Source organism: Salvia miltiorrhiza, chromosome 3, assembly GCF_028751815.1.
Source record: "Salvia miltiorrhiza cultivar Shanhuang (shh) chromosome 3, IMPLAD_Smil_shh, whole genome shotgun sequence".
In the NCBI taxonomy this organism is placed as follows: Eukaryota; Viridiplantae; Streptophyta; class Magnoliopsida; order Lamiales; family Lamiaceae; genus Salvia; species Salvia miltiorrhiza.
Window position 1 is genome coordinate 7,760,064 of NC_080389.1, and position 27,135 is coordinate 7,787,198.

At 35.2% G+C, this 27,135-nt stretch overlaps 2 protein-coding genes across 6 annotated transcripts; both read right to left on the bottom strand.

Annotated features, from left to right (window-relative positions):
* Positions 1 to 3,174: 3,174 nt before the first annotated feature.
* Positions 3,175 to 9,243, bottom strand: LOC131017321 (uncharacterized). 3 transcript variants are annotated; one of them, XM_057946035.1, is made up of 5 exons: positions 9,102 to 9,243; positions 7,455 to 8,861; positions 7,240 to 7,379; positions 4,426 to 7,176; positions 3,175 to 3,432 (listed from the first exon to the last, which is right to left on the bottom strand). In XM_057946035.1, exons 2-4 carry the CDS (start codon positions 8,848 to 8,850, stop codon positions 4,438 to 4,440), a joined length of 4,275 nt encoding a protein of 1,424 aa, XP_057802018.1. In that variant the 5' UTR covers positions 8,851 to 8,861; positions 9,102 to 9,243; the 3' UTR covers positions 3,175 to 3,432; positions 4,426 to 4,437. The 3 variants fall into 3 exon arrangements, with proteins under 3 accessions (XP_057802018.1, XP_057802017.1, XP_057802019.1); XM_057946034.1 differs by having other exon boundaries at positions 4,426 to 7,379; XM_057946036.1 differs by having other exon boundaries at positions 4,426 to 7,379; positions 7,455 to 8,843; positions 9,102 to 9,222.
* Positions 9,244 to 12,623: 3,380 nt separating this feature from the next.
* On the bottom strand, positions 12,624 to 16,352 carry LOC131017323 (4-coumarate--CoA ligase-like 6). 3 transcript variants are annotated; one of them, XM_057946039.1, is made up of 7 exons: positions 15,794 to 16,352; positions 14,791 to 15,693; positions 14,305 to 14,494; positions 14,079 to 14,224; positions 13,899 to 13,966; positions 13,056 to 13,158; positions 12,624 to 12,947 (listed from the first exon to the last, which is right to left on the bottom strand). In XM_057946039.1, exons 2-7 carry the CDS (start codon positions 15,610 to 15,612, stop codon positions 12,834 to 12,836), a joined length of 1,443 nt encoding a protein of 480 aa, XP_057802022.1. In that variant the 5' UTR covers positions 15,613 to 15,693; positions 15,794 to 16,352; the 3' UTR covers positions 12,624 to 12,833. The 3 variants fall into 3 exon arrangements, with proteins under 3 accessions (XP_057802022.1, XP_057802021.1, XP_057802020.1); XM_057946038.1 differs by having other exon boundaries at positions 14,791 to 16,012; positions 16,071 to 16,300; XM_057946037.1 differs by having other exon boundaries at positions 14,791 to 16,352.
* Between the last annotated feature and the right edge of the window lie 10,783 nt (positions 16,353 to 27,135).

The window sequence follows — 27,135 nt, forward strand, 5'->3', positions numbered from 1 at the left end:
AGTCCAACCTATGGTGGAGTATTGTCCATAGATGAAAATGGACTAATTTTTATAGAAACTAAAAGTGAGACACCTACAATAGGATAAGAGATCCAAATGAAATTCGAGATAGGTTATTTATTTAGTACAAAGTTGTGAAAATGCTTTTAGGAGGTGATTGGTATGCTGGAACAGAATGAAGGTGGAATGGAATGGAAATGGAAAACAAATGACAATCCTTAGGTGATTCCTATGCTTGGTGTGTACAAGGAATATCAAAGAAATGTAATTGTGATTCTTTGTTTGATTACATTTATATGATTGGTAGATAGAAATAAAGTTTGGGAATAGAATGAAATTATTTTATTTTACTAATTTACCTTTTACATCACTTTAAAACTATAAAAATTATAAATATAATTGAGTAGATACATATTTTATTGATGTTTTTACGAAGAAAATTTGAAAAAATTTAAATTAAAATGATAATTTTGTAGATGTAACATATAATCGAAAATTGACGTGGATTGTCGGAGTTACAATATGGCATATTCACGTGAACTCTTTTATCTAGCTGGAAATATTCTTTATATCCCTCTTAAAAGATTGGGACATTTTTGATAATTCGCTAAAACGATTGGGACATTTTTAATAATTTGCTAATCTGAAATCACGCGGCGTTTCCTTAAAATTGTTGGGTGTTCTCGGCGGCGGTCTGAAATTGGTGGGTGTTACGAAATCGCGGCGGATTTGAATTAAGCAATCACGGCGGATTTGTTCTCGGCGGCCTTCTAAAAAGTAGCGCGGCGTCTCCTTCAAATTCCAGGTTCTCTGAAATCGTGCGGCGTCTCCTTAAAATTGATGGGTGTTCTCGACGGCCGTCTGAAACCACGCCGATGGTCTGAAATTGGTGGGTGTTCTGAAATCGCAGCAGCTGGTGTTCTGCAATTGAAGCCTTAACCAAAATTTCCGGTAGGTTGAAATTTCTAGCGTCTCTTATCATATGAAATATGAGATTTTTCATAGTCTATTTGTGAAATTCTCTAAAATATCCCAATCATTTTAGCAAATTATCAAAAATGTCACAATATTTTTTTTGTTGAGCGAAAATGTCCCAATCTTTTAAGAGGGATAAAAAGAAGATTTCCAACTAGATTCACGGACGATATTTTTGTGATAGGTTGGATACCGTTTTGATATTATCGTTAGGATGGGACATTTTTGAAAATTCACTAAAACAATGGAACAGAAAGTAACCTTTACCCAAAAAACATTAATCATTCTGCCACTAGATAACACAATTAACTATTGTCGTTTCATACTCCATATCTTTTCACAATATGGACTTTTGGTGCACAATATGGTACAATGATCTTATTGAATAAACAAATATTTAAAGGCCACGTAATGGTGAACTCGATCATAAACAAATATTTTAATGCCCCAGACATTATGTTTTCCTCTCTTTTTTGGTCGAATAAACAAATATTTTAATGACCTTAACAATGGACTTGATCTTGTAGCCCCAAGTAGGGATGGCAGTGGATCCTGGACCCGGTCCAGATCCGTGGATCCAGATCCGATTTGACGGATCTGGATCTCAATTTTTTGGATCCGCGGATTTGGATCCGGATCTGGATCTCATTTTCTAAAACGGATCTGGATCTGGATCTTGACATTTGAGATTCGGATCCGGCCCAGATCCGACCCGTGGATCCGATTTAATTAAAAATATATTATTTATTTTTTATATTTATTTTATTAATAATATTAGATATATTAAAAAATACAAAAAATAGAATTAACTTTGAAAACCTAATTCATCTCTTTCTCCCTCTCGGTCTTCTCACTCTCACTCCCCCGCCGCACCTCCATCTGCCATCCCTAGACTCTCCCATCTCCCTCAGTCGGCGTCGTGCCTCACCTCCATCGCCGGTCGTCTTCTCCGATTCACCCGCCCGCCGCTGGAGTCACGCTCGCCGCTCGATCTCTGCTTCGCTCGCCCTCCCTGCTTCGCTCGCCGTCCCTGCCTCGCTCCCTGCTTCTCTCCCTCCATCGCCCGCCGCTGGAGTCACGCCGCGCTCGCTCAGAAATCCGGGTCATGGATTCCCGCTCGAATCCCCCATTTGCCGGATCTCCGAATCAAGATCAGATTTTGGGAGATTTCTGGTGCACCCATTTTCAAGATTGCCCTCTCAGAAGCTCGGGGCAGCAACCGGAGCCCCGCAAGAATCAAGCCCGGATGGCGAAATCGGATCCCCGAAGCCCGGCATGAACAAGAAGCTAGCCGTTGTTTTCGGGCTGTGGTATTTTCAGAACATTGTATTCAATATTTACAACAAGAAGGTTTTGAATATTTTCCCATATCCATGGCTTCTCGCATCGTTTCAGCTATTTTGCGGTTCTGTTTGGGGTGCTATGATTAGTAATGTAGGATTTGTGCTTCGTAATGTTTACTCTAAGAAGAGCTTGCATCGTTTCAAAGAGGTGAACGGCTTGAATTTGTATGGTTGGATTACCATTCTTTCTCTGTTTTATCTGTTCCCGGTGGCCGTGTTTGTGGAAGGCTCGCAGTGGGTTGCAGGCTACCATAAGGCCATATTAAATGTTATTGATTTTGTGAATTTATTTGTGAATTTAATTTGAAAACACTAGATCCATGGATCTGAACCCGCGGATCCGCGAATCTGACGGATCTGGATCTGGATCCAAAATTTTCAGATCCGCGGATCTGGATCCGGATCTGGTATATGAAAACGGATCTGGATCTGGTATTGGCCAGACCCGGTCCAGATCCGGCCCGTTGCCATCCCTAGCCCCAAGCATTTAGCATTCTACCACTAAAAATCAATAAACGCACACATTCTTGTTTGTCTTAGTCGTCAGGATCCTAAACATAGAGAAGAGGTGTGATCGCCTAAAGACTAAGGCCCAAAGCTGGATTGGATATATAGATCTGATATGATTGAAAAACAATAGGAATGCTGCTTGAGTGCATGCAAATTTCACAAGCATACATTAGTAAATGAACCCAAAAAAAAAAAAAAAAAAAAAAAAAAAAAAAAATCTATCCACATAAAGCAATCAATTATGTGAGAAAGTCATGGTTCTTGAGGAATACGTTAAAGAACACAACCTAAATGCAGTTATATGCTAAAGATCTTCAAGAAACTAGTATATGTAAAGAGCTAGTGATGATGCAAATCAAATGAGACCCACCTTCAAATATTTCCTTGAATACAACAAAGTAACATCCCTCTCTTAGTACAATGCAAATAGACAACGGATATACCGGAAAAAAACTCACTAGGTCCACTTCTCCAGCACCCGATTCCCACGAGCTGCTTCGCCACAGCTTTTCCTCTTCCACAATTTCACGCTCGTATGCATCCCCAATCATCCAACACCAAGCAATAATGAGATGGCGATAGTTCGGATAATGATAAACAAGGCCTGCAAAGGAGAAAACAACGACAATCTTAAGGATGTGTTTGCCTTTTATCCCTTTAATATAATGAGGTATAAATTTATCACTTAATGGGGAAACCATATTTTTTATATCTTGTTTGTTTTAAATGATAATATAGCTATCCCACTCTTCAAAGGGTGCTAAAATTATAACATGATCCTTTAGGCATAAAATTATATCTTGCGTAACGGAAAATGTGTTGACTAGAATTAATTGTATACGGCTTACTTGAATTTTTTTATTACATCAGAGCATTAGAGCAAATGAGATATAAGGTGGTTAATGGAGCTTATCATTTCCTTATACCTCAAAGCAAATACACCCTAAATAGATAGTAATATACGCTAATCCACCACAAACTTTAATGAATGAATAATTTTGAGCTAGTTTGATCATCTAATACTTCAAATGCTCAATCATATCTGTTCTCAATCTAATCCATCCACCAAAACAAACGCTCCCTAAAAGTTTTTTATGGCTCTGAGAAGGTAGCAACTACTTCGAATAGTGAAAGGAAATCAAGACGAAAGCAAGCACAGGAAATATATATTTGTAAAGCTACAAGAATCTCAAATAGATGCAAAAGAGGTTAAGGTTTATGGCAAAGTCTCAGCAAGCATAGTAAAGCTATCTATAACCCGAGATAACCCGAGCAATGGACATTAAATAGCAATCAGCCTTGTTAGGATTAGAGACCGTAAACTCTTAACCCTGGACCTTAACTATATATATATATATATATATATATATATATATATATATATATATATATTCATATAGCTCCAAAAATCTCAAATAGTTGGAAAAGGAGGTAAGCTTTATGGCAAAGTCTCAGCAATCATAGTAAAGCTAAGGCCATCTATAACCTGAGCAACGGACCTTACATAGCAACCAGTCTTCTTAGAAATAGAAACTGTAAAGCAACAATAAAAATGTAAAATTTTGTGATAAATATTTAGGGACGAGGAGATACTAACCATACTTCACAGCTATAGCACCATAGCTGCCTCTTCCTGTGGCTGGGAGAGCGTAATAGGCGAAATTCTTACTGAGATCACGGGCGAGTAGCCTATCTGGTAATTAACAAGAACGGGTCCGAATATGCTGAACTTCTCAGCACTATTTTGAGCAACTTCAGCATCTGAACCCCGCTTGAAGATCACTTTGGCAGAACCGGTTTCGTGATCAACCTCCGTCTCTGATTCCATCAACGGCCCGAAACGTCTAAACATTTTGTTTAGATTGATTTCCGAAGGGACAGAATTCCTCTCTGCAAAGTTCAATATGAGCTCTGCTGGAGAGGTCTCTTGCTTGATCCTTTTGGCACTCTCATCAAATTCGGGGGCTGAAGTCGGAGAGTTCCCACTCGAGAATCTCTTTCTAGAATGAGATTTACGACCTGCCTTTGCAGGCTTCTCCGCGCCAAACGGCACTAGCTGAAGATTCCCGGATCCGTTCATTCTTTCATGTATCAGTTGCTCAGCGGAATAGTTTTGCACGATCCTATCCGTCCAATAAGAGTCGTTAACATCATCAAATTCAAATTCTTCACCGGATCCCCCGACTGCTTGCTCAGATCTTTTCTTCCTACCTCGTCTACTTAAAGCAGTCGAGCTTCTGAAACCCATGAAGAAAGAACGAATGTCATTTTGGACGTTATGCCTCTTCTTAGGATCTTGCGCCACCAGCTCGAGTCGAGATAGCAGCTCGTTTACCGATAAAGAGTCTGCGGGAACCACTACACCACCTTGCTTCTCAGAAGGCTCGTACACGCTCGGAGAGCCATCAACTGCCATTTCATCGTTCCCGCCCTTCACCAATGATGTGGCACCAGTTAATTGGCTGGCTACTCTACGGATGCATTCCCCGATTTTGAAGGAAGGCTTCGGAGCTTGGTTGGTTGGTGTGGGTACTTTCGCTGCGGAGAAATTCACCCTTTTGTCCGACCCTTCTGCTGGAGAATCAAGCGCCTTCCGTTTCTTTCCAGCGACTGGCTCGTCTTCAGCATCTGGCGAGTACTCCCCGTCGCCCATTAGTTCCATCAAGCTTCTCTCCTTCCTCGACTGAGCGCCTTCTTTCGGTCTGTGTTTGCGGGAAGCAGCTGCTTCATCACCTATTTGTTCATCGATTTCGAGCAATTCTCCAGATGCAGGAAATTCAGCCGGGGACCGGTATCCCTTAAAACAACAAAACGCAGATAGCTGCGCCCGAGCAATCACGAGGTCCAGTCCATCAGCTCCAGAAGACGCACGAGGCGCCACACCTCTGATGAACTCAAGAAGTTCGCTAGGTTCAAAACGAGAGGCGCAGCTTGATTGATCCACACCATATCTTCGGCTTGACTCTTCACGTATCCCGGTGTTCTCCACAACCTGAGTCTCAATCTTAGCATACTCATCCTTCGGTGTACAAGAGCATGACAACCCTAGCTGCACTCGTCTCTCGATCTCTTCCAAGGCGCAGCTGACTGCGTTATGGAATGATTCGGAGTTGCTTTGCTTCTGAATCTGGGAAAAGTACGACCTGAAAGGCTTCAATGCAGATGAATCGTTCCACGCAAACGTTTGATCGCCAAAATACGCTACCAAGTAAGAATCTTTCTTGTAATACTTAACAGCCTTCTCCGAGGCATCTGCAGGATCGAATATCTGTCCAGGCCACCAGGGATGACTGCGGACTTTACCCCAGACCAAATCCGATGGGGCGAAACAGCCCTCGTTTTCTGGAGGCATCAAGTAACCGGATTGCTTCATTCTCAAGCAGCCCGCATAATTGAACATTACTTCATTTGACACCTTTGATTTTTCACTCTCGGAAGAAGGTCCCTCGGATTCTCTTTCATGACATGTTTGGTCAGATTCTGTTTCCTCCTCAACATCCATAGGTTTTGCCTCGGACGTGTGACCCTCCGGGGCCTCCAAAACATCATGAAATCCATTCGATTCACTAAGTATCTCATCAGCTTCCTTGGACTTGTACCCCTCGTCACAGTCCACCTTATCACCGGTTCCATGGAGCAAAGTATTATCAGTAGAGGATACAAGCGATTCTGCATTCCCAGTTCCCTCTGGAGCAATGGAGTCTTGAGCCATATCAGAATCACCTGCAACAGCAGTGACTTCATTTGGCACCGTATTTGTATTCTCAGCCTCGTGATTTGATGTTTCGGTTATTTGCAACGCAGCCGCTTGTTTTGTACTTTGGGGTGAACTAATATCAGAATCAGCTGCAATGCTAGTGACTTCATTTGGCACCGTATTAGTATTCTCAGCCCCGTTATTTGATGTTTCGGTTATTTGCAAAGCAACCGCTTGTTTTGTGCTTTGAGGCGACCCACACTCTCCAGCGACATCCTCTTCAGTCACCATCACATCACCTTCTTCATGAGGATGAATATTTTCAGCAGCATCATCTTCCGCTGGAATTTCAGCATTTCCATGGCCAGTTGAAGACTTCCCTAAAATTTCCGAATCTATATCCTTGCATTTTTCACCAGATACACCCCCATCCACAACCACTGCATGTTCACCTTCTTTCGGAAGATGAACATTTTCAGCAGAATCATCTTGCGCAGGAATTTCAGCTTCCTTGCCTTCTTCACCAGATCCAACCCCATCCACAGCTTTCACGGGAGAGATCACAGCATTCTGATACCCCGTTTCTGCTCCCGCTGTTTTCACGACGACAGGTTGGTCCGAGTCAATGCCATAATCTGACCGTACAATTTCCTTGTCAGCTGGACAACTCAAGCTCATCTTATTTTGCACATTTTCCTTTGCATCACCTTTAACATTGACATCAAGGCATCTCTCTTCGTTTACTTCAGTAGTATCACCTCCATCAGCAAGTTTAATAAGTGTGGCAGAGGAAACATCGTTTTCAGCTATATGAGTTTCTAAATCTCCTTCACTCTTACAAGCTTCATCCTTACCTACACAACATAAAACTTGCAGATTAGTATTTAATACTACAGCATTAATATCCAGCACATTGCCAAATTTCTCACCTTCGGTTTCCCCTTTCCGACTCTCAAAAGTGGTTTCATGAATGGATTCTGAACCAGCATGAGAAGCACCGCCAGTCTGATCTTTCGGCTCAAGCTGAGCATCATGAAATTCGTCCGAGCAATTTTGACTCTCATCTGGAACCTCTGATACTAGGGTATCCGTTTCAGGAATCATTTTCTTTCTTTCAGCAGCACAAACATTTTTTTCACTAACGGATTTTTCCTCTATGCCCAAATTTCCATCAGAACTTGAACATTCAATTTCAGCCTTATAACAACCATCTTTCTGGGTGCCCGAGCCTAAAAGTTCTCCACCATTACCTTCATGTGTTTCTTCAGTTTCCCCGTGAGACTTCACAGAATCCGCTGCAACGGGGTCTTGACTAATAGAAGTATCACTTGAGGGCAAACTGGGCAATGCTTCTTTTTCCTCTGCAAGATCAGATTTTTCATCAGAAATAGCTTCCACGGGATGGTTTGAAGATTCGGGCTTCACTTCCTCAGAAGTATCCTTATCAACTGTTTCGTCCTTAGTTTTCTCCTCTTCACAAATCTCCATAGGAGATGCGCCCGAAACTTCTGTAGGAGGCACACTGGCTTCTGATGAAGACCCGTCTGCTGCTTTAATTCCCGGATTCCACTCCTCATTATCGACACCACTAACCCCTCCTACTGGCAATGCACTAACTTCTTCACTCTCAGCGCCAACAGAATTACTCAAATTGATATCTATTTTCTTAGTAGCACCGTGTTTTTCATCCCTCGACTCTGATGACCCCAAACCACCTTTTTCCATCTCGTTCCCATCTCCTTCTCTCGAAACATCCATAGTTTCTTTGCTTTCCTCCACCACACCACCTTCTTCCATCGGCTTCCCATCATTCCCTTCGCTTGAAACATCCCTAGATCCCTCGTTTTTCTCCACCACACCACCTTCAGCCACCTTCTTCCCATCCCCTTCTCTCGAAACATTCATAGAATCCTCATTTTTCTCCACTACACCACCTTCCGCCGCCTTCTCCCCATCCCCTTCTCTCGAAACATTTGTAGATTCCTCATGTTTCTCCACCACACCACCTTCCACTATTTTCTTCCCATCCCCTTCTCTTGAAACATTCTTAGATTCTTCGTTTTTCTCCACCACACCACCCTCCAAGCCCCCAGCTTCTCCCATCTCAACGTCGCCCTCTCCATTGCCACTAATCCCATCTACATAAACATCAGAACCCACAACCTCTACCATTATTTCCTCACCCTCTCCCTCCCCAAAAACTTCTGCGACCTGATTATCACTAACCATATTACCCACAACGCTTTCACCAGCCAATTTACTACTCAACAGCGGCTCTGAGCCACCCCCACCATCATGACCCCCGGTACCTCGCTCATCTTCCATAATCAAGATTTCTGGATCAATATTTCATAATTCAATAATAAAAACCCAGAAATTGAACGAAAATCCAACACTAAGCACAAATCCCTAAAGCATAAAATCTAACGGATGCATAATTAAATTCAACAAAACTGCAAAGAACTAATTTTAGGCGAGAACAGCGAGATGCATAAGCAAATTCAAGAAAACTTCAAGAACTAATTTTTCAGTAAAAACAGCGAAAATCAACGTGCAATAGAGTAAAAGAAGAGTACCTCAAGTGGTGTTTTCTTCAGCAAAATTGAAAGCGGGATTTCCTTGAGGGTTTTTAGAGAGAGAGAGAGAGTGGCGAGAGCTGCTGTTGAGTTGAGATTTGAAGTAAAAAAGCGAAAATACAGCACGAGCGCAGTAAATACCTCTTCGTCCAAGTATGTTAAGTACTGTGCTAAACTCACCTGGCAGTCATCTATGCAACTGAAAATTGATTGCGTGTCATTTGATAATACGACGGTCACTAAACAGATAGTGCTGACGTGTAACTTTAACAATTTTTTACCAAAACCCACCACTCCGCTGCTTTCTTCCTTACTTTTTTTTCTGTCATAAGTTTGTTTGTTTTGATTTTTCAATTTTGGTGAACCTCTCGTAAACAAAAAGAAAAAATCAATTTCAGTGCACAAATATACATATATATGTATATAATCGTATACTCTCTTCGTCTCAATTAACTTGATCAATATTCCTTTTTTTATCGTCCCAACTAACTTGGTCAATTTTCTTATGTGGACACTTTATTCACTCTATTCACTTTATTATCAAATACATTTTAAATATTAAACATTAATTTTTTAAATTCCGTGTAAAAAGAAATTAATTAATTTAAATGGGATAGATGGACTAATATACTTCGAGTAATAATTCTGGATTTTTCTCGTTATCCATTGGAATTGACACTCGGTTTAATACTGCACATAAAGCTAACTACAAATGAAATTTAGTATTTTTTGCAATGTTTTTAAGTTGCTTTCCTAGAAAAAGGAAAAAAATAAAAAATAATTGTCTATTTTCTTTTGCAGTGATTCGAACACCAACTTATAAGAGGGGAACGTGTTTTATCAAACGAACTGTGTTTCGTTGTAATTTTTTAAGTTGCTTACTTACATGATGTATTATGTGCTCTATGATAATAGCTCAATTTTAAGGCAATTTCAATTCCTAACCTTCGAATATTTACGTGCATTCTTCAAGGAGGATCATGCTATGGGTATCACGAGAGAGACTTTGTTGTTGGAAAAACTATCAAGATCCCCTGCTAGCGTAGTGTGGACGAGGGAGAGATGATGGGCATCAAAGAGGCGCTTTCTTGGATTAAAGATCTCTGCCACACGCAAGGATGGGTGGAGTCGGTCAGTAAGAGAGCATGCGATGCTATCATTTCGGGCAAAAGGCACATCTTGGAGCTGAGTGCTATTGCTTCTTTTTTTTTTTTTTTTGATGAAATTACATTATAAATAATACAAACCACACACACACCCCACCTAATGATTATTGTGGCCGAGAGTACTCGAACCTGTGACCTCTTGGACAACAGGCAACCACCCCAACCACTAGGCCATCCCAAGGGGACACTATTGCTTCTTTTTGTTATGAAGAATTGTTGCTGCTTCCGGACATCTGTATCCGTTATGTTAGTAGAGGAACAAAACACCGTCATTCATTGCTTAACGAAGGCCACGAGAGATATTTCTGCACATTATGTTTAAAATGAATCCCTGTCGTTTGTGGTGGGTCGTCATCTCCATGTACCATGTTCTTGTGCCTAATAATATATTCTCTCCATTTTCTAAAAAAAAAAAAAACCTTCGATTTATGAGCTCATCGATCAGCTACACCAAATATCATTTAAAAACTCATAATCTACTTCATTAATTAGACAAATAAAAAATGCATGACGATTGTTTTCGTTACTAAATATTTTCACTAATCTCTTCCCCTAAATTCAAATTGATCTTTTACAAATTGCGGCTCATTGTTAAATGATACTCCAAATTTCCGATTTTTCGGATCAAACCAATCAGGCCCAAATGCTAAGCTTTCACTGCTCATGTTGAATCGTTGATCTATTTTAGATTCGATTGTCTTTATTATAAACTATGCTCGACCATAAAAGTTTAAATTGGAATATGTGATAATTTATACTCACAAAATTCTCTTGTACAGTACGGATGAGTGATAGTAGCTGAGCCAGGAATTCAAAGGGGAAGGAATTTTTAAAAGGGGCTGAACTTGTACGAGGATGGTAGTTCACTAACCAAATTTTCTTGGATTGTTCAAAAGTTTGTTTTTTCACTAAAAAATAAATAAATATGATATTCATTCCATCCATGAAATATCTTCTTAAGAGGAGGACATAAATTTTTAAAAAAGCTAATTGTATATTAGGTGAGTGGAGAAAGAATCCCATAAATCAAAAAAAAAAAGAAAAAAAAGTGGTGATAGTTAATGTGGGTAGTTTTAAAAGTGGTGGATGTATTAGTGGCAATGTGTGTAAATATATGAGAATTGTAAAGATAATAGTTAATGGAGTTAGCTCCTCAAATAAACTAGAAAGATGTTTTGTGGACGGGCAAAAATAAAAAAGTAAGAATATGTTACATTGATGGAGAGGGTAATAATAATAAAAACAAATACTAATATTTTTATATATTAAATAGTTCCAATCCATTACAAGTAATCAAAAAATAGATACTTGGCGAGCTAGTTATTTCTGTTTAAGAAAAAATAATGATAATTGATTTCAACGCATACTCATTAACTAAAAAAATTACATAATCTTTTTTATTATCAATTATTAAGAAAATATCTTCTCAATGTACACGACTAATACTCATAAACGAATGACGACATGTTCAGAGTTAAGTGTTAATCCTCTCTCTTAAATTCAATTTACATGATATTAAAAAAAAATGAAAAATTGGGAGTGAACTTGATGTCACCCTAAGCGTGTATGTGGCTCCACCACCAAAGGCCACATAGAAGACTTTCTTTTTTGTATTTATAATGTCATACTTGTTCTGTTCGTCAAACACCTTCCTATTTTTCTAAGAAATAATGATACAAATTTTAATAAAAATTAATTGTATATATTTGATGAGTGAAAAATGAAACCCATAAAAAATGAAGATTGTAAGGGTAATAGTTAGTGTAATTATTTTAAAAAAATATGTTAGGAAGAGATATTTGAGGAAAGGAGAGAGATAGTACATTGAGATTACATCATTTAGCTATTCCATAATTTTTAGCTGCAGTTTAAGGTTTAGGTTTTAGTCATTACTACTCCCTCCGTCCATCAATTCAAGGCCTATGGCAAGTGTAAATTACACTTGCCCTAGGCCTTGAATTGGTGGACGGAGGGAGTACTAAATATCCTTAAAATTAAGTATATCTGTATATGAAGGGGATATAATAGGCAAAATAATTTTATATTTATTTATTATTATACGTAGTCATTCGAAATTTGAGTTAGATATGAAACATTATAAGGTTAAAAAAGAAATAAAGTAGCATAATATTTGAATGAAAATGAAAATTTAGAACTCATTTTGATACAAAATTTTGTTTAGCACCCTTTTTGACACAAACACTATTCCTCAAATATAAGACACAAACACTATAATTTGATACCCTTTTGAGAAATTATCTTAATTCCACAAAAAAGTGCTATTAGAACTTATATTTGGAAGGGTGCCTTTTTGCATATTTAAACAAACCAAGCCATAGCCTTCTAAATTCTAATCTGTCAAAGTTGAATAGCTTCTATATAATTTCATAACACAGCATAAATATCTAATTGTTGATTTAACTACATCACATGGGATCTTAACTTCATTGCTATGACAAAAAAAGAGAAGATCAATGCACATATCTTGTTGATGAAAACTCCCAATCTGCACATGAAAAAAAAAATGATATTTATCTTCTGCTTCAATCAGATTATTTTCATAGACCTAAAGTCTAGAAACCAGCAAGTTCCTGAGCTCTCGCCGGAGAATTTTTCCGGCCGGTGATCGTGGTATAGACGAGCTAAAGTAGACCTTCCTCACTTTCTTATAAGGTGCAACCTGCAGCAAACAAATGCTAAACTGTGACACACAACAAAAGCTATGTAACAGTTAGAATGTGTTTCAAAGAATTGATTTTGATCTGATCAAAGCAGCAACAACAGTGACCTGCTTCGCCACGTAGCTCATCAGAGCTGTCTCAGAGAGGTAACTCCCTTCTCTGCGAACAACAAACGCCACAGGGATCTCCCCGGCTTCTTCGTCCCTGTAACTGCTTCGCCACGAATGGTGAAAGTGTTAGGATTTGTTAACTAATTGTAGCATTTAAGGAGCTACTTAAAAAGAATATACAAACATGTATGCAAAAGGAAGAAAAGGGACTTGTGTAATCTGATTCACAATCATTCAATCATACCAATTGATTTGCTGTATGCAAAAGGAAACACAGAGATTATTATAAGCAGAAAACTAAAGGGCTAGTGAGAGAAGACGAGAGATACAAAGGGACCAGTTCAAAAACAAAAGCACCCTTCCAGCATTAGCCAGAAACAGACTTCATGACTAGTTTTCGGTGATAAAACATGAATGTCAGAAAATTTCGTTGTAGGTGATTATGATCTGCCCTTATGGAGATGTTTCGGAACAGATAATAATGGCGAAACAAAATCTTCACTGATCGAGTGAGATCCGTTTAAATCATCTGACCTCATGAGTTTTCATCTCAGAGCATAAGATGAACTAGTGATGAGTGATGACCCCTCAAATAATTAAATTTTTAAGCATTCGTATATACCGATTCCTCATGTTTCAAAAGCAAGATTTAGTAAGGAAAACAACTCAAAAGGAAAGCAACACAATCCTCCTAAAATCATCAAATATAAGCATAAAATCAGTAGGAAAAGAAACACCATATTTGGTAGGTTCATTCAAGAAAAAAGATTATCACTGCGAAATTCATGTAATATAGATATGAACTAATGATCAGAATATTATTCAACGACTCGCCCTTACCCTGTCACAGCCGCATCAAGTACTTCCGAGTGTGACATCAAAACCGCCTCTAAATCAGCAGGAGCAATCTAAATAGAACACACTAGAAATCAATAACTATGGTGCAGTAAATCTATGTCAAACTTATATATAAAACAACTAAATAACTGTTCGGGTAAAGGGCATAGATTGGAGGCGAACCTGGAAGCCTTTGTACTTGATGACCTCTTTCAAGCGGTCAATCACATACAAGTATCCTTCTTGATCAAAATAAACGATGTCCCCTGTATGTAGCCAGCCATCTTTGTCGAGTGCAACCATGGTTGCATCAATATTATTCAGGTAGCCTGAAAAGATCAGAAACATCAAAATCTACACAACTTCTTTGAGTTCAAAACACTAATGCCTAATAAGAGACAGATGTCACCTTTCATATTCCCAGGTGTGCGCAACCAAAGCTCACCAACTGATCCTGGAGGTAAGTGAGCACCCGAGACCCAGTCCACCACTTTAGCTTCAACATTGGGAGACAGAACTCCCACAGACAAATATTTATGAGCTCCAACGGTATTGTAGCCACGAGTTGCCAAAGCAGTTGATTCTGTCATGCCATAACCCTGAATACAAAATAATCATTGTCATTCTCTATATTGATGTTTGAACGAAAAACGTGTATAAATGAAGATTCTACCCAATAAAAATCACCACAAAGCGAGTATCTGCAAACTGAGAAAGATAAAAGCCATATGCATAGCACTGAATGGAAATAACTCTGAACAAAATATCGTTGCTACTCTCTATATTAACGTTTAAATGAACATCTTATAGTAAATGCAGACTCTACCCAATAAACATCACCACAACGCGAGTAGCTGCAAACTACGAAAGATAAAGCCATCTGCATATGAAATACCTGAATGAAATCAACATGGGGGAGTGCCTCAATCAGTTCTGTTATGCTTTTCTTGCTCAACGGGGCTGCTCCACAGGAAACCTGTTTCAAGCTTCGAAAACTTGCACCACCACCTCTCTTAGCTCTCTTAGTCAATGCTACCAGTATAGGTGGCACAGAGTGAAGGTGAGTGACAGCATATCTATCAATAGCTCTAACCATCTCATCAGCATCGAATCTTTTCATAGTGACAACAGTGCTCCCCAATGACAACAATCCCAAAACGAATAGAGACAGTCCATACACATGGAACATCGGGACAACAGCCAAGTATACATTCTCTGAGCTGGGATAATCATAAAGAGAAGCTTCAAATCTCACAAAGAGCTCAATCATGGCTATGAAGTTCCCATGACTCAACATAACCCCTTTAGACCTACCCGTAGTGCCTGATGAGTACAAAATCGCAGCAGTGTCCTGCTGCGCGATTCTAGGCATAGGTGCCATTGCAGGATCACTAGAAATCAGCTTATGAAAAACAGAACCATCACTAGACAGAGAATTCATGCCTAGAGCCTCGGGCACGCCCACCACATGGCACCCCCTTAATGCACTAACCAACTCATCAACTTTACCAGTGGCAGCAAATGCCAAAGTTACATTACAATCAAGAACCTGTTTTTTTATCTCCAACATATTACTCAAAGGATTCATGGGGGTCACAACTGCACCAAGACTCAAAGCACCCAAAAAAATCAAAGGGAAGCAAACGGAATTCGGGAGCAAGATCAAGATTACATCACCTTGCTTCACACCAAAATGGTAGTGAAGGCCAGCAGCCATGGATTTCACCAAAGGTGAGAGCTTTGAGTATGGAACCGAAAGCCCAGATGCAGAATCAACGAGTGCATGAAGCCCATTATGCTTACGTGAGAAAATGAATGAAACAACATCAAGAAAGGGATCAGAGGGCAGGTTTATACACGGGTATTTGCTTGAATAGATTCCTGTTTGAGGAGAATACCAAGAAGGATTAATGGAGCCTCTCAAGTTTCTTGATTTTGATGTTTCATCAATCCCATCATACTCTTCTTCTGTGCTCTGCAACTCGACGTGGGCTTTCGACAATGCAGCCATTGAAGAGAGAGAGAGAGAGAGAGAGGCAAAGCCCAAAATGTTTGGATTCAGACAACCATATTTTTTGTTCACTGCCTATTTATAGTAGCGCTCGAGTACAAAGGATCTGCGAAAAGCATATTATATATAAGCTCGATATATATAATCTCAAATCATAATCTTACATGACGTGTGATTCGTCTCTCCTCAAAAAACGTAAAGACTGCATTTTTAACAAAAGAAAAATTTGTGTGTCCTGAAATTCGCGAGACACAGAGAGCCGATTTGGATAAAAAGAAAGAATTTAGTTCGAAAATAGTAGCGATTAAAGCATATATGAGTATTTGTGGCTGAAAGTGGAGAAAGCTGAAGAAGATTGTTGATGGAACTTGAAGGGCCGCTAATAGCTAAGGCGGAAATAGACACGGGAAGAAAGATGGCGAAACATTTTAGGATTTGATTATTCCAAAAACCTAACAAAAATATGTCCAATCTTATTTTATTTTTGAACGTAAATGTGTCCAATTTTATTGATTAATAAATGAGGCAACTGATTTCTGAATGACACTATTTCAACATACAAATGATATGTGTCATTCAAAAATATTCAAATGTCATTTTACGAATGAAGTAGTATTATTTTGGAAACTAGTTGCACAGTGCAATCGGTTGGATAATAGTATTTGTGTTAATAAATAGATTGATATATATTTTTTGAAAAAACGGATTAATAATTAGATGGATAATTTTCCCTTTTCTAGGGGTCAGTTTGTTAATAATCTTCTCTTCCCTTATATAAATTTATATTTAATTTTTCAAGATTTCGCGATTGGAGCACTTACGGCGGTGCTTTCCAAATTTAAAAATAATTCAAAAATATATATTTATATTCCGCTTATTGTAGTAGTTATACAAACTCATTTGAGTCGCAGATGGAATCATTTGCCCCACAATTATATGTATATTATTATGTATCACTTTTAATTTATCTATTTTATAATTATTTTTATAAAAATAAAAAATATTATTATATTATGAACTCTAATTAATATTTATAATTAAAAATTAAAATTTTAAAAAATTATATACCCTAACTTTGAATTAATGAATCCAAATAATCAATTATTAATTCAAATAAATATAAAAAAATAATTATAAACCCTAATTAGATGAGTGAACTCTTGTTAATTATCTTTTTATAATATTAAAGCATAGTAAATTAAAATTGAAGAAAATATAATTAAAAATTATAATAAATTAAGAGTGGTACACATAAAATAGTGGGACAGAGGATTTCATGTGTTTGAGTCGATCCTGGATTCTTTGATGCGCATGTTCATTTGATAAAAAAAAAATCCAAATAATAATAATAATAATATAGCATGCATTCTCGACAATATTTGCATCATATTTCTCCGTCTATAAAAAATAATTCCTTTTTGTCATTTGAGATGTCCACAAAAATTATTTTTTTTCTATTTTTGAAAATTTTCTATCATATGATAGGCTTCATTCTCCACTCACAATACAATTAATTATCATTATAAAAATTACTTTTAATTTTTAAATGAGCTTTTTTTTCCATTCATAATACAATAATTATTTTTGTTAAAATTTGTATCGTCGACTTTTAGTACTCTCTCCATCCTACTTATATTGACACTTTTGATTTGGACACGTAAATTAAGATTAAAGGATTTAGAGTATAAAGTGAATATGATTCATTTATTTTATGTGGGTAGAGAAGGTGTCATTTTTAGAAGGTGTCATTATAAATAAGATAAATTAAATAAAAAAGTGTGTCAAGATAAATGGGACGAAGAGAGTACTATTTTTTGTGAACGGAGAGGGTAATATAAGCTAATGCTCAATGCAAGGAATTAAAGAAACGACAATCGAATATTTTATTTATTTGATAGACTAGTATAGCAGACATGCAACGTATGGAGTGCACATCTATCAATATAATTTATTAGTATATAATAAATTAATACTAATTCATTATAATATAAAAGTTTATGTATAAGAGATATAAGAAAATTAAATAATTCAAGAATAAATTAATAATAATAATTATTATTATTATATATTGTATCATAAATTTTGAGAAATAGATCTTATGTTTTGTTAATCATCATAACATAGGATGTAAATAATAAAATTTATGGACAATATTAGTGTTAAAACTCGAATGACAATCTAAAATCACATGGAATTAATAAGGTATCATTATCCTGAATTTTTTGCATTATAAGGTTCTCCCAACCGTTCCTCATACTCAAAATGCACCACAAATAATAGTAAATTGAAATTTACATAAGGTAATTAACAAAAATATAATAAAGTAAATTTAAATAAAATGAAATTCAAATATAAATTATTATACTTGTGTGCATTTATACCAAATTTATTATCAAATAAATTATGTCAAATACGTTTTAAATATTTGTATTTTGTATTACAATTTGATAACAAATAACAATAATTTTTATAGAGAATATGCACTCATATGGTCATATTAGGAATTGGAACTCAATATCTGACACTCCATCTTTAATAACACAAAATTTGATAATTTTTTACAATTTCGGATTGTATTGTCCATAATTTGGACGGAGCGGGTCGGGTTGGGCGCAGAATCGGATGGTACTTTTGGCACTAATGTTATAATTTGTGTCAAAAGTACCAAATTACTTAGAACAAAAAAATGCCAAGTAATTTGGTACTTTTTGCACTAATATTGCCATTTACCCAAAAGTACCAAATTACTTGATTTTTTTTTGTTGGTACTTTTGACACAAATATTCTCATTTATTTTATGTAATTTGGTACTTTTGGCACAAATTATAACATTAGTGCCAAAAGTACCAAATTACTTAGCATTTTTTTTGTTTTGCTTTATGTTGGTATTTTTTATACAAATTATAACATTTGTGCCAAAAGTACCATCGAACCCGCACCCAATCTGATCTGGATCAAAGGCAATGTAGTCCAAAATTGTAAAAAATGGCCAAAATTTATGTTTTTAAGATGAATAGCCAAATATTGAATTCTATTACTTTATATGACTATCTCAAAAGTTGGCACATCTCCGTATTTAAGCAAATCAAGTATATTTTTACTAATAACATAATACACAATTAATGAAACATTGACAATATAGACATTCTATTTATTAAAATCAATATTCTCCAATTCGTCACCATATAATTTTGACTATTATTCTTTAATGTGTTGAGATACTCATATTGAGCAATGAAACTTAATATTTGACCATTCATCTTAAAAATACAAATTTCGACCATTTTTACAACTTTGGACTATATTGCTCTTAATTTGGGCAGACCAAATCGGATTGGACCCGCGAGTTCGAGTGATACTTTTGGCACTAATATTATAATTTGTGCCAAAAGTACCAACAAAAAACAAAATAAAAAAATGCTAAGTAATTTGGTACTTTTGGCACAAATGACAATATTAGTGCCAAAAGTACCAAATTACTTAGAGTGTTTTTTTGTTCTAAGTAATTTGGTACTTTTGGCATAATTATAACATTAGTGTCGAAAGTACCACTCGAACCCGCGCCCAACCTGACCCAATCCGTCTAAATTAAGGTCAATACAGTCTGAAATTGTAAAAAATGACCAACAAAATTTGTGTTTTTAAGATGGATGGCCAAATATTAAGTTCCAATTCCCAACATAGCTATATGAGTGCATATTCTCATAAATAAATACATAATCAAGCAATCAATAAATCCACATATTACTTTATTCTTCTGTTGTATATCTAAAATCTACAATATATTTTATTTATTTTTAATACTCCCTCCGTCCACAAAAAAGTGTGTGGTGTAGTGGAGGACACAAGTTTTAATAAAAAAGTTGAAAGATGTGATTTTAGTGTTAAAGAAGCCCACCAAATTATAAAAGTAAAGGATGAATATTTTGTAAATATTGAGTGTGAATGAAGTTTAAAGTATAAGTGATGTTTCTAAAAAAAGAAAACACACAATCTTTGTGACGGACGAAAACAGTACTCCCTTCGTCCCACTCCAAATGTCTCATTTTCTATTTTGGGTTGTCCCACTCCAAATGTCTCATTTTCTTTTTTGGCAATACACTCTATACTTAATATTTAAACAATTTTCATCAACCCATTTTATCTACTTTATACACACTTTATCTACTTTATACACATTTCTTAATCTTCGTGCCCAAAAGAAAAGAGACATTTGGAGCGAGATAGAGGGAGTAATAAACACACAATTTTTGTGGATGAAGAGTGTATATAAATATACACTGAATAAAACTAAATGCCCATAAATATATATATACACCAATCAATATATAATCAATAAATCTACATATAATATAATAATATGTTTGTATATATGTATATATATTATGAATATAGTATATATATATATATATATATATATATATAAAGATACTAAAAAAATCAAACTTAATTAAACGTAATAAAATAAAATAGGAGAGATTCAAACAATTTTATTTCCTTGATTATTTAAGAGTAATATATGATTGTGCTGGAAATTTGGACGGAATATATATATCAAAGGGATTCTCTGAAAAATTACTATTTTATTATTTTATTAAAATTAATATTTTTTAAAACTGATCTAAGTTTGGATCAAAGAAATTTATTGATTTATAGAATTTATCAATTTATTTGAGTATTATTTTAAAGAGGTTTTAAGATAGTTATAGAATCAAAATAGACGAGAGGTTTTAAGATAGTTATAGAATCAAAATAGACGAAATTGTTAATTAAAAATTAAAATATAATAATTATTATATTTATATTTTTTACTTTTATTAAATAAAATAACGTTAGTTATGCGTACAACGTACGCCCTTTCTGCTAGCTCTATTTATTTGTATGTTGACTATTACTAATAGATATACTTTATAAGGGCGGATGTAGAACACAATGTTAATAGAAACTCCATTGTTAGAAATAAAAATACAATACTAGCATTTGCACCTCGTGTAATATATGAGAAACGGTTTTATATTTATTTCTTTATATAAAATTGATATCAATTCAATTACATTATTTATAAAATATAATAAAAAATAAATAGAATATATTTAAGCTGAATATTGAAAAAAAATAAAAATTTACAATAATAAAAATTGATATTATGAAATGGCAAAAAAAATTAAAAATAAAAAATAATTAAAAATAAGTTTATTCGAAAAAAGATAAAAGAGGGAGAGGATTTTTTAAATTTTAGTCTTTAAATAAATTAATACCATAACTTTTACATTTCAAAATAAATATTTACATAAAATATATCAAACTAAGGCTCTTACCGTGATCTTTAATTTGATATGCATATTAAATATTTTATAATTAGTCGATTTTTCACATTTTTAGAAAGAAATAAAACAAAAAAAGAAGATAAAGAAAAGAAAATAAAATAAAAAGAAAAAAATATAATTTATAAATAAACCTTCAATTTTATTATAAGTACAAATTTGTCACTCAATTTTGGAATCAAATTGAAATCTTAGCTTTTTAAATAATATAGGTTCTATAGTATATAGAAAAATATAGTTATTATTTATTTGCTTCTTCTTTTTCTTTCTTTCTGTTGGGAACCTTGTGGAATATCATAATCTTTGTTTTGATGATACCAAAATTCATAGATCTTAATTGTAATAGACTAGAATTGTTTTGAACTCAAGTGTTAGAGTTCGTTTCTAGTTTGGCTTGCGGTTCCAAAGACTGAAGACTGAAGAACGAAGGACTGAAGACTGAAGACTGAAGATACCAACTGAAGTATCAGTTGAAGAATCAGTTCGGAACTGATGACTTAATGCGTGCGACGTGGACTCAGCGGACTGATACTAAAGTCAAGTATCAGTTAAACATTCTTCCTCGGACTGATCTTCCAACGTTCAAAGGAAGCCACGTACTCACAAAAGTACAGCCGCATTAAATGCAGAGATCTCAGGATCTTCTTATCTCTGCAGAGGTCATTCCTATTTGGTGGCTACTTTATCAGAGACGTCACATCTCCTGTCCCTCAAGAGAGCCGTTTCCACCAGACAAGGAACCTCAAAGATTGAAGCCTCAGCCCAAATTCGAATTGCTCTCCAACGGAAGAAATCTTGAGTACGTTCTACGCCAACGGATCTATTCAAGAGTTCTCCTACAAATAGCGCTCGAGGATCACTTCAATCTTCATCGATTCAACGACATAAGCTGAAGCTCTGCCAAAATTGCTACTCAGCCTAAAGCTTAACCTCCCCAAAGCTTGAATCGAAGAAGAGAATTCCAAAGCCAAAATCAGTCACTGCTGATTACACACATTCTCTTAGACCTTAGGCAAACCTTTGTTTACCCAGAAGCCAAGGTCAAACTTGCTCCAAAGAACTTGTTCTTTGCAGTATAGTTGGCACCCGTTCAAACCTCCTTTCAGACAGAAAGATTTGAGTGTTTGAGTGATTCGGAGTTCAGGAAGGTACTCTGACTCTGAGAGTCTTAGCGCAGGTTGTGCTAAGCAAGAGAAATCCGACACGAGTGAAGTGTGGGTACTGAAGAAGGGTTTTCTTCAGTGGTACGGTTGTGTGCACCCGGCAAGCACACAGTTTGGTTTGCAGTGCACCTGTTAATCACTTGCGGAGTGGATTGTTGGTCTGATCAACCGACCGTGGATGTAGGAAAGGATTTTTCCGAACCACGTAAAAGTCTCTGTGTTGTTTACAGCTTTCAGTTTTACTTTTCTACTTGTGTTGTTTCAATTGATAAACTGAATATTGAATAACTGTAAAGAGAAACCTAAGACCAACAACGTGCTCAACCGAGGCTATTGCGAAACTAAGTTTAATTTCCGCTGCATATGATATCAGTCTGACTGATTTATCTTTTGATAGTCAGGAAGAGTGTTATCATCTCTGTTTTAGCAAACTCGACTGAAGCCCATAAGTGCATCAGTTAAGTTCCAGCAACTTAACTGATAACTCCTTACTGAAGAGCTTTCAGTATCAGTCGTCAACCCTGTTTGGTCAAAACTGTTTTCAGTTAACAGGCGTCATTGTTTGCGTGTAAAGTTTCGTTTAGATCTCTATCTGGAGATCCTTCACTTCGAGGAAAAGAAAAATAGCCCATAGGTGTATTCCCCCCCTCCCATACACCTATTCGAGACCCCCAGGACCTAACACTTTCAATTGTAATTTCAGCTCCTCTCATTCATTAATATATAGCGATTTGATCTTCAACTACATTGTTTAGTACAAAAAAAACATGATGTGTGTATGTGTTGGCCAAGCGGTAAGAGGTTAATGCCTAAGGCCAAAGCCCTAAGGTCTTGGATTCGAGTCCCATGTGACGCGGTCTTTAAATTTCTTTATTTAATACTGTTAAATTATTAAAAAAAAACATGATGCCCTACCAATTTTAACGTCTATTCCCTACCAAAATTTAACGACGCCAGAACAACCGTCGTTAATTTATCGGTCTTAACGACGATTTGTCGGTGCACATTTATTTATTTTAAAATATTCCATCGTTAAGGCATCGTGATATCTAAGTATATATTTAAGTTTTATTTTATTACATTAATATACCATCATTGAATAGCAGTTAAAAATAATTTATTTTATGTACTAAATTAATATTCGATCGATGAGTAGCTGTTAAAATTATTTTTAATTATATTTATTAAAATAATTATGTGTCGTTGAGTGGTCGTTAAAATTATTTTATTTTTTTGTTAAATTAATATTTCATCGTTGAGTAGTAGTTAAAATTAATTTTATTTTTTATTTTATTTATTAAAATAATTATACATTGTTGAGTAGTCGTTAAAATTTATTTTATTTTATTTTATTTTATTTGTTACCTTAATTATGCGTCGTTAAGTAGTTGTTAAATTAAAATTAATTTATTTTTTTATTTTATTTATCAAATTAATATTATGTCGTTGAGTCGTCATTAAAATTATTTTAATTATTATCCGTAGTAGGGTTGTCATTAACTTTTCCTAATTTTATTAATTAATTTTCGGAGCCCTAATTTTATCAGATTTGCAATTTCTCTGTTCTGCTCGTCGCCTCGAATCGTCGCGGTCGTTGCGGGTTCTTTGGTGCTATAGGTTCGTTAAGCCAAATCTATTCATTTTAAGAATCACATTTTTAAAATTTGATTTCCATACTAGCAAACTTTTGATGGCAATTCGCAGCGGCTGTTTTTTGTTTTTTTTCCTTCTAAATTTTCTGATTTGTTTTACATTTTTGTGCTCGATGAAATATGGTTCACTTTTTTTAAAAAAATTAAGTTTTTGTTTTTTTTTTTTGTTTTATTTACAGATAATTTTTTATAATCTCAACTAATTTGAAATTATTCTTTTCTTTTTTTTAAAAGGTTTGATGGTAGCCCCTCCCCCTCCTTTAATTTATTGTGTCCGAACCATGTACATTTTATGACATGCTTCATGTATCACATGTTAATTGTGTGCTTACAATCACTACAAAAAAACGCATAAATAACGACGAAAATTAATGACAGCGATTTTGCTGTCGGTAATTATCGGCGGCACGGCGACGGCATTTCAGGCGACCCGCCCTTTCTACAATATATAATAACATAACATTTCATAAACACATAGCACATAACATTTAATTTAACAAAATTATCCAACATATATAAATTATTCTAACAAACAACTTAAACTAACAACTTAAACTAATTGATTAAACTAATTACACATTTCATTATATATAAACTAACAACTTAAACTAATTGATTAAAATTAATCATTCTTAATATAATTTAAAATTAATCATGCTTCATATAATTTATTTATAAAATAAGCCAATTAAAAATTAATTCTTCATAATTAATTAACTAGATCTAACAAATAAATCTATTTAATTAACATAAATACATAAATAATCAATAAATAATTAAATAAATAATTAAAAAACGTACGATGGTGGTTTCCGGCGAGGTGTCGTGAAGAAGGCGGTAAAACGGGGTCGTCGAACTACAAGAAAAATAAGTGAAAATTAAATAATTAAAATGAGAGAGATCTAGAGAGAGAGACGCACCTGGGGCGGCGATCGGCAGCGGCGGCGGCGGGTGGCGACCGGAGAAGGAGAAGCAGCAGCAGCGGGGGGTTCTGTGCGGGTTGGGGGGAAGGGTGTGGCGCAAAAGTGGGAAAAGAAGGGGTATCCGCGCCCTAATAATACTTAATTACCGACAGTAAAACGCCGTCGGTACTGATATAAAATTAAATACATGATGTGAATAATATAATTACCGACGGCGATTTTGTCGTCAGTAATTGGCCGGTGATTGAGAAAGGGCGGGTCGCCTGAAATGCCGTCGCCGTGCCACCGGTAATTACCGACGGCAAAATCGTCGTCGCTATTTACGCGTTTTTTTGTAGTGTCTTTATTGAACAATCATTAGTCATTTAGTCTTTTTAGCATTATTTATAGTAATTCAAATAAATAAGTATTTCTAATAACTCTGCGTCGTATAGTTATTATCAATACTCTCATTATTGATAGTCTATACAAGAATACTAAACAATAAATACTCCCTCCGTCCACGAAATGAGTACCCATTTGGGGGTGGCACGGGTTTTAAGAAATTGATTAAGTGTGTGTAAGTGGAATAAGGGACCCACTTTTATTGTGAGTGGGATGTGTGGGGTACACTTACCAAAAAAGGAAATGGGTACTCATTTGGTGGACGGACCAAAAAGGAAATATGGGTACTCATTTCGTGGACGGAGGGAGTATTATTTTTCTCGTACGTGAGAGAGTTTTCATAGTAATATAATAACATTTTTTTTAGGAGAATATAATAACATATTTTACTTTCCCTACGTTGCTTTCATCAATTGTTGAAATGAAGGCTAATTACATAGTACAACAGATACTCTTTTGGGATATTAATGAGACGAAGAGTTTATTCCAAACATCAACTTTTGCGTGTAGAATAACTCGAAATCTTATGGCAAAACGTCTCTAACGCGTCCGATATTATTTTATGCATGCACGTGAGAACGATGCGATTTCGTATTTGGGGCCTATCAAATCTAATAGGGAGTGGATCTTGTAAATTCACCCCATTATCATACTCCCTCCGTCCCACTAAGTACAACACAGTTTTCTTTTTGATTTGTCTCACGAAGCTTGACCTGTTTCTAAAAATAACAAAAAATTTACCCTTTATTCATCTTTTCACTTTTTCACCACCACACTTATATCACACAAAATATCAATTTCTTAATTCCTGTGCCGAAAAGAATTAGGTCATACTTCATTGGACAGTGGGAGTAGTATATAAATTTAAAATATGGACCACACAATGTGTGTATATGACGGGCTAGGAGTCTGACGCGTGACAGATGTCTTCCAAGGACTTTCAAGGCAAAATACACAGGGGTAAAATAGAAATAAAATTTTCGGAATTTAAATTATTTTTTGTCGAAAATTCATTTTTTTCCTACGGCCGTCTTGAAAATTATGCATATAATTAAACACGAATCTATACTTATTATTATAAAAAAAGCCTTGTTTTATAAAATTTGATTTGCCTATTATGTCCCCCCATATATACTTAATTTAAGGTCAATTGTGTAATTTAATATAATTTATATTTTAATTGTTATTTAAGTAGTAGTATGTATCTGTTAGAACTCTTCATCTACATAAATTAGTATTTTTTATTCTGTAAATTTAATAATTTAGAATTAAAATGAAAATTATTTATTTATTTATTTTATTAGAAGTTTAATTTTGTACTAGAATATGTGGAATTAAAAATTAATTATGTAAAGAGGAAACCTATAAAATAAACATGAATTTCATATCAATCTTCTTCTTCTTTTTGCCGTGTTTTTTTTATGTTCTTTTACTGATGACAAAATTAGGTGATTCTTAATTAATTAAAATTATTATTTTTTTAAGTTTAGATGATTTTTTTTTCAATTTTATGAGTTTTATCATATTATAATTTTCAAAGATTATACGGATAAAAAACTATATTAAAATGATAAATAATACTATAAAATGGAAATAAATATAAATTTATTTCATAAAAAAATATTTATTATAAATAACCCTTTTTACGTGCGAATGCATGTCATCTATGCTAGTATAGTAGTATGTATTAAATAAACACAAATATGTATAAAATTGGATAAAAATATACATTAGTTCACAAGTTTACCAATGAATTTGCTCATAAGTTAATGGTCAAGCATTC

Bases quoted from the DNA above. Each gene is read 5' to 3' on its own strand.
- LOC131017321 (XM_057946034.1), bottom strand. From the start codon at position 8,850: ATGGAAGATGAGCGAGGTACCGGGGGTCATGATGGTGGGGGTGGCTCA. The intron at 7,380-7,454 runs GTGAGAAATTTG...TATGTTGTGTAG, and splicing joins TCGGAAAGGGGAAACCGAAG to GTAAGGATGAAGCTTGTAAG.
- LOC131017323 (XM_057946037.1), bottom strand. From the start codon at position 15,906: ATGGCTGCATTGTCGAAAGCCCACGTCGAGTTGCAGAGCACAGAAGAA. The intron at 14,495-14,790 runs GTATTTCATATG...TTTTGTATTCAG, and splicing joins CCCATGTTGATTTCATTCAG to GGTTATGGCATGACAGAATC. The intron at 13,967-14,078 runs GTTCGCCTCCAA...TGTTCTATTTAG, and splicing joins TCAAGTACAAAGGCTTCCAG to ATTGCTCCTGCTGATTTAGA.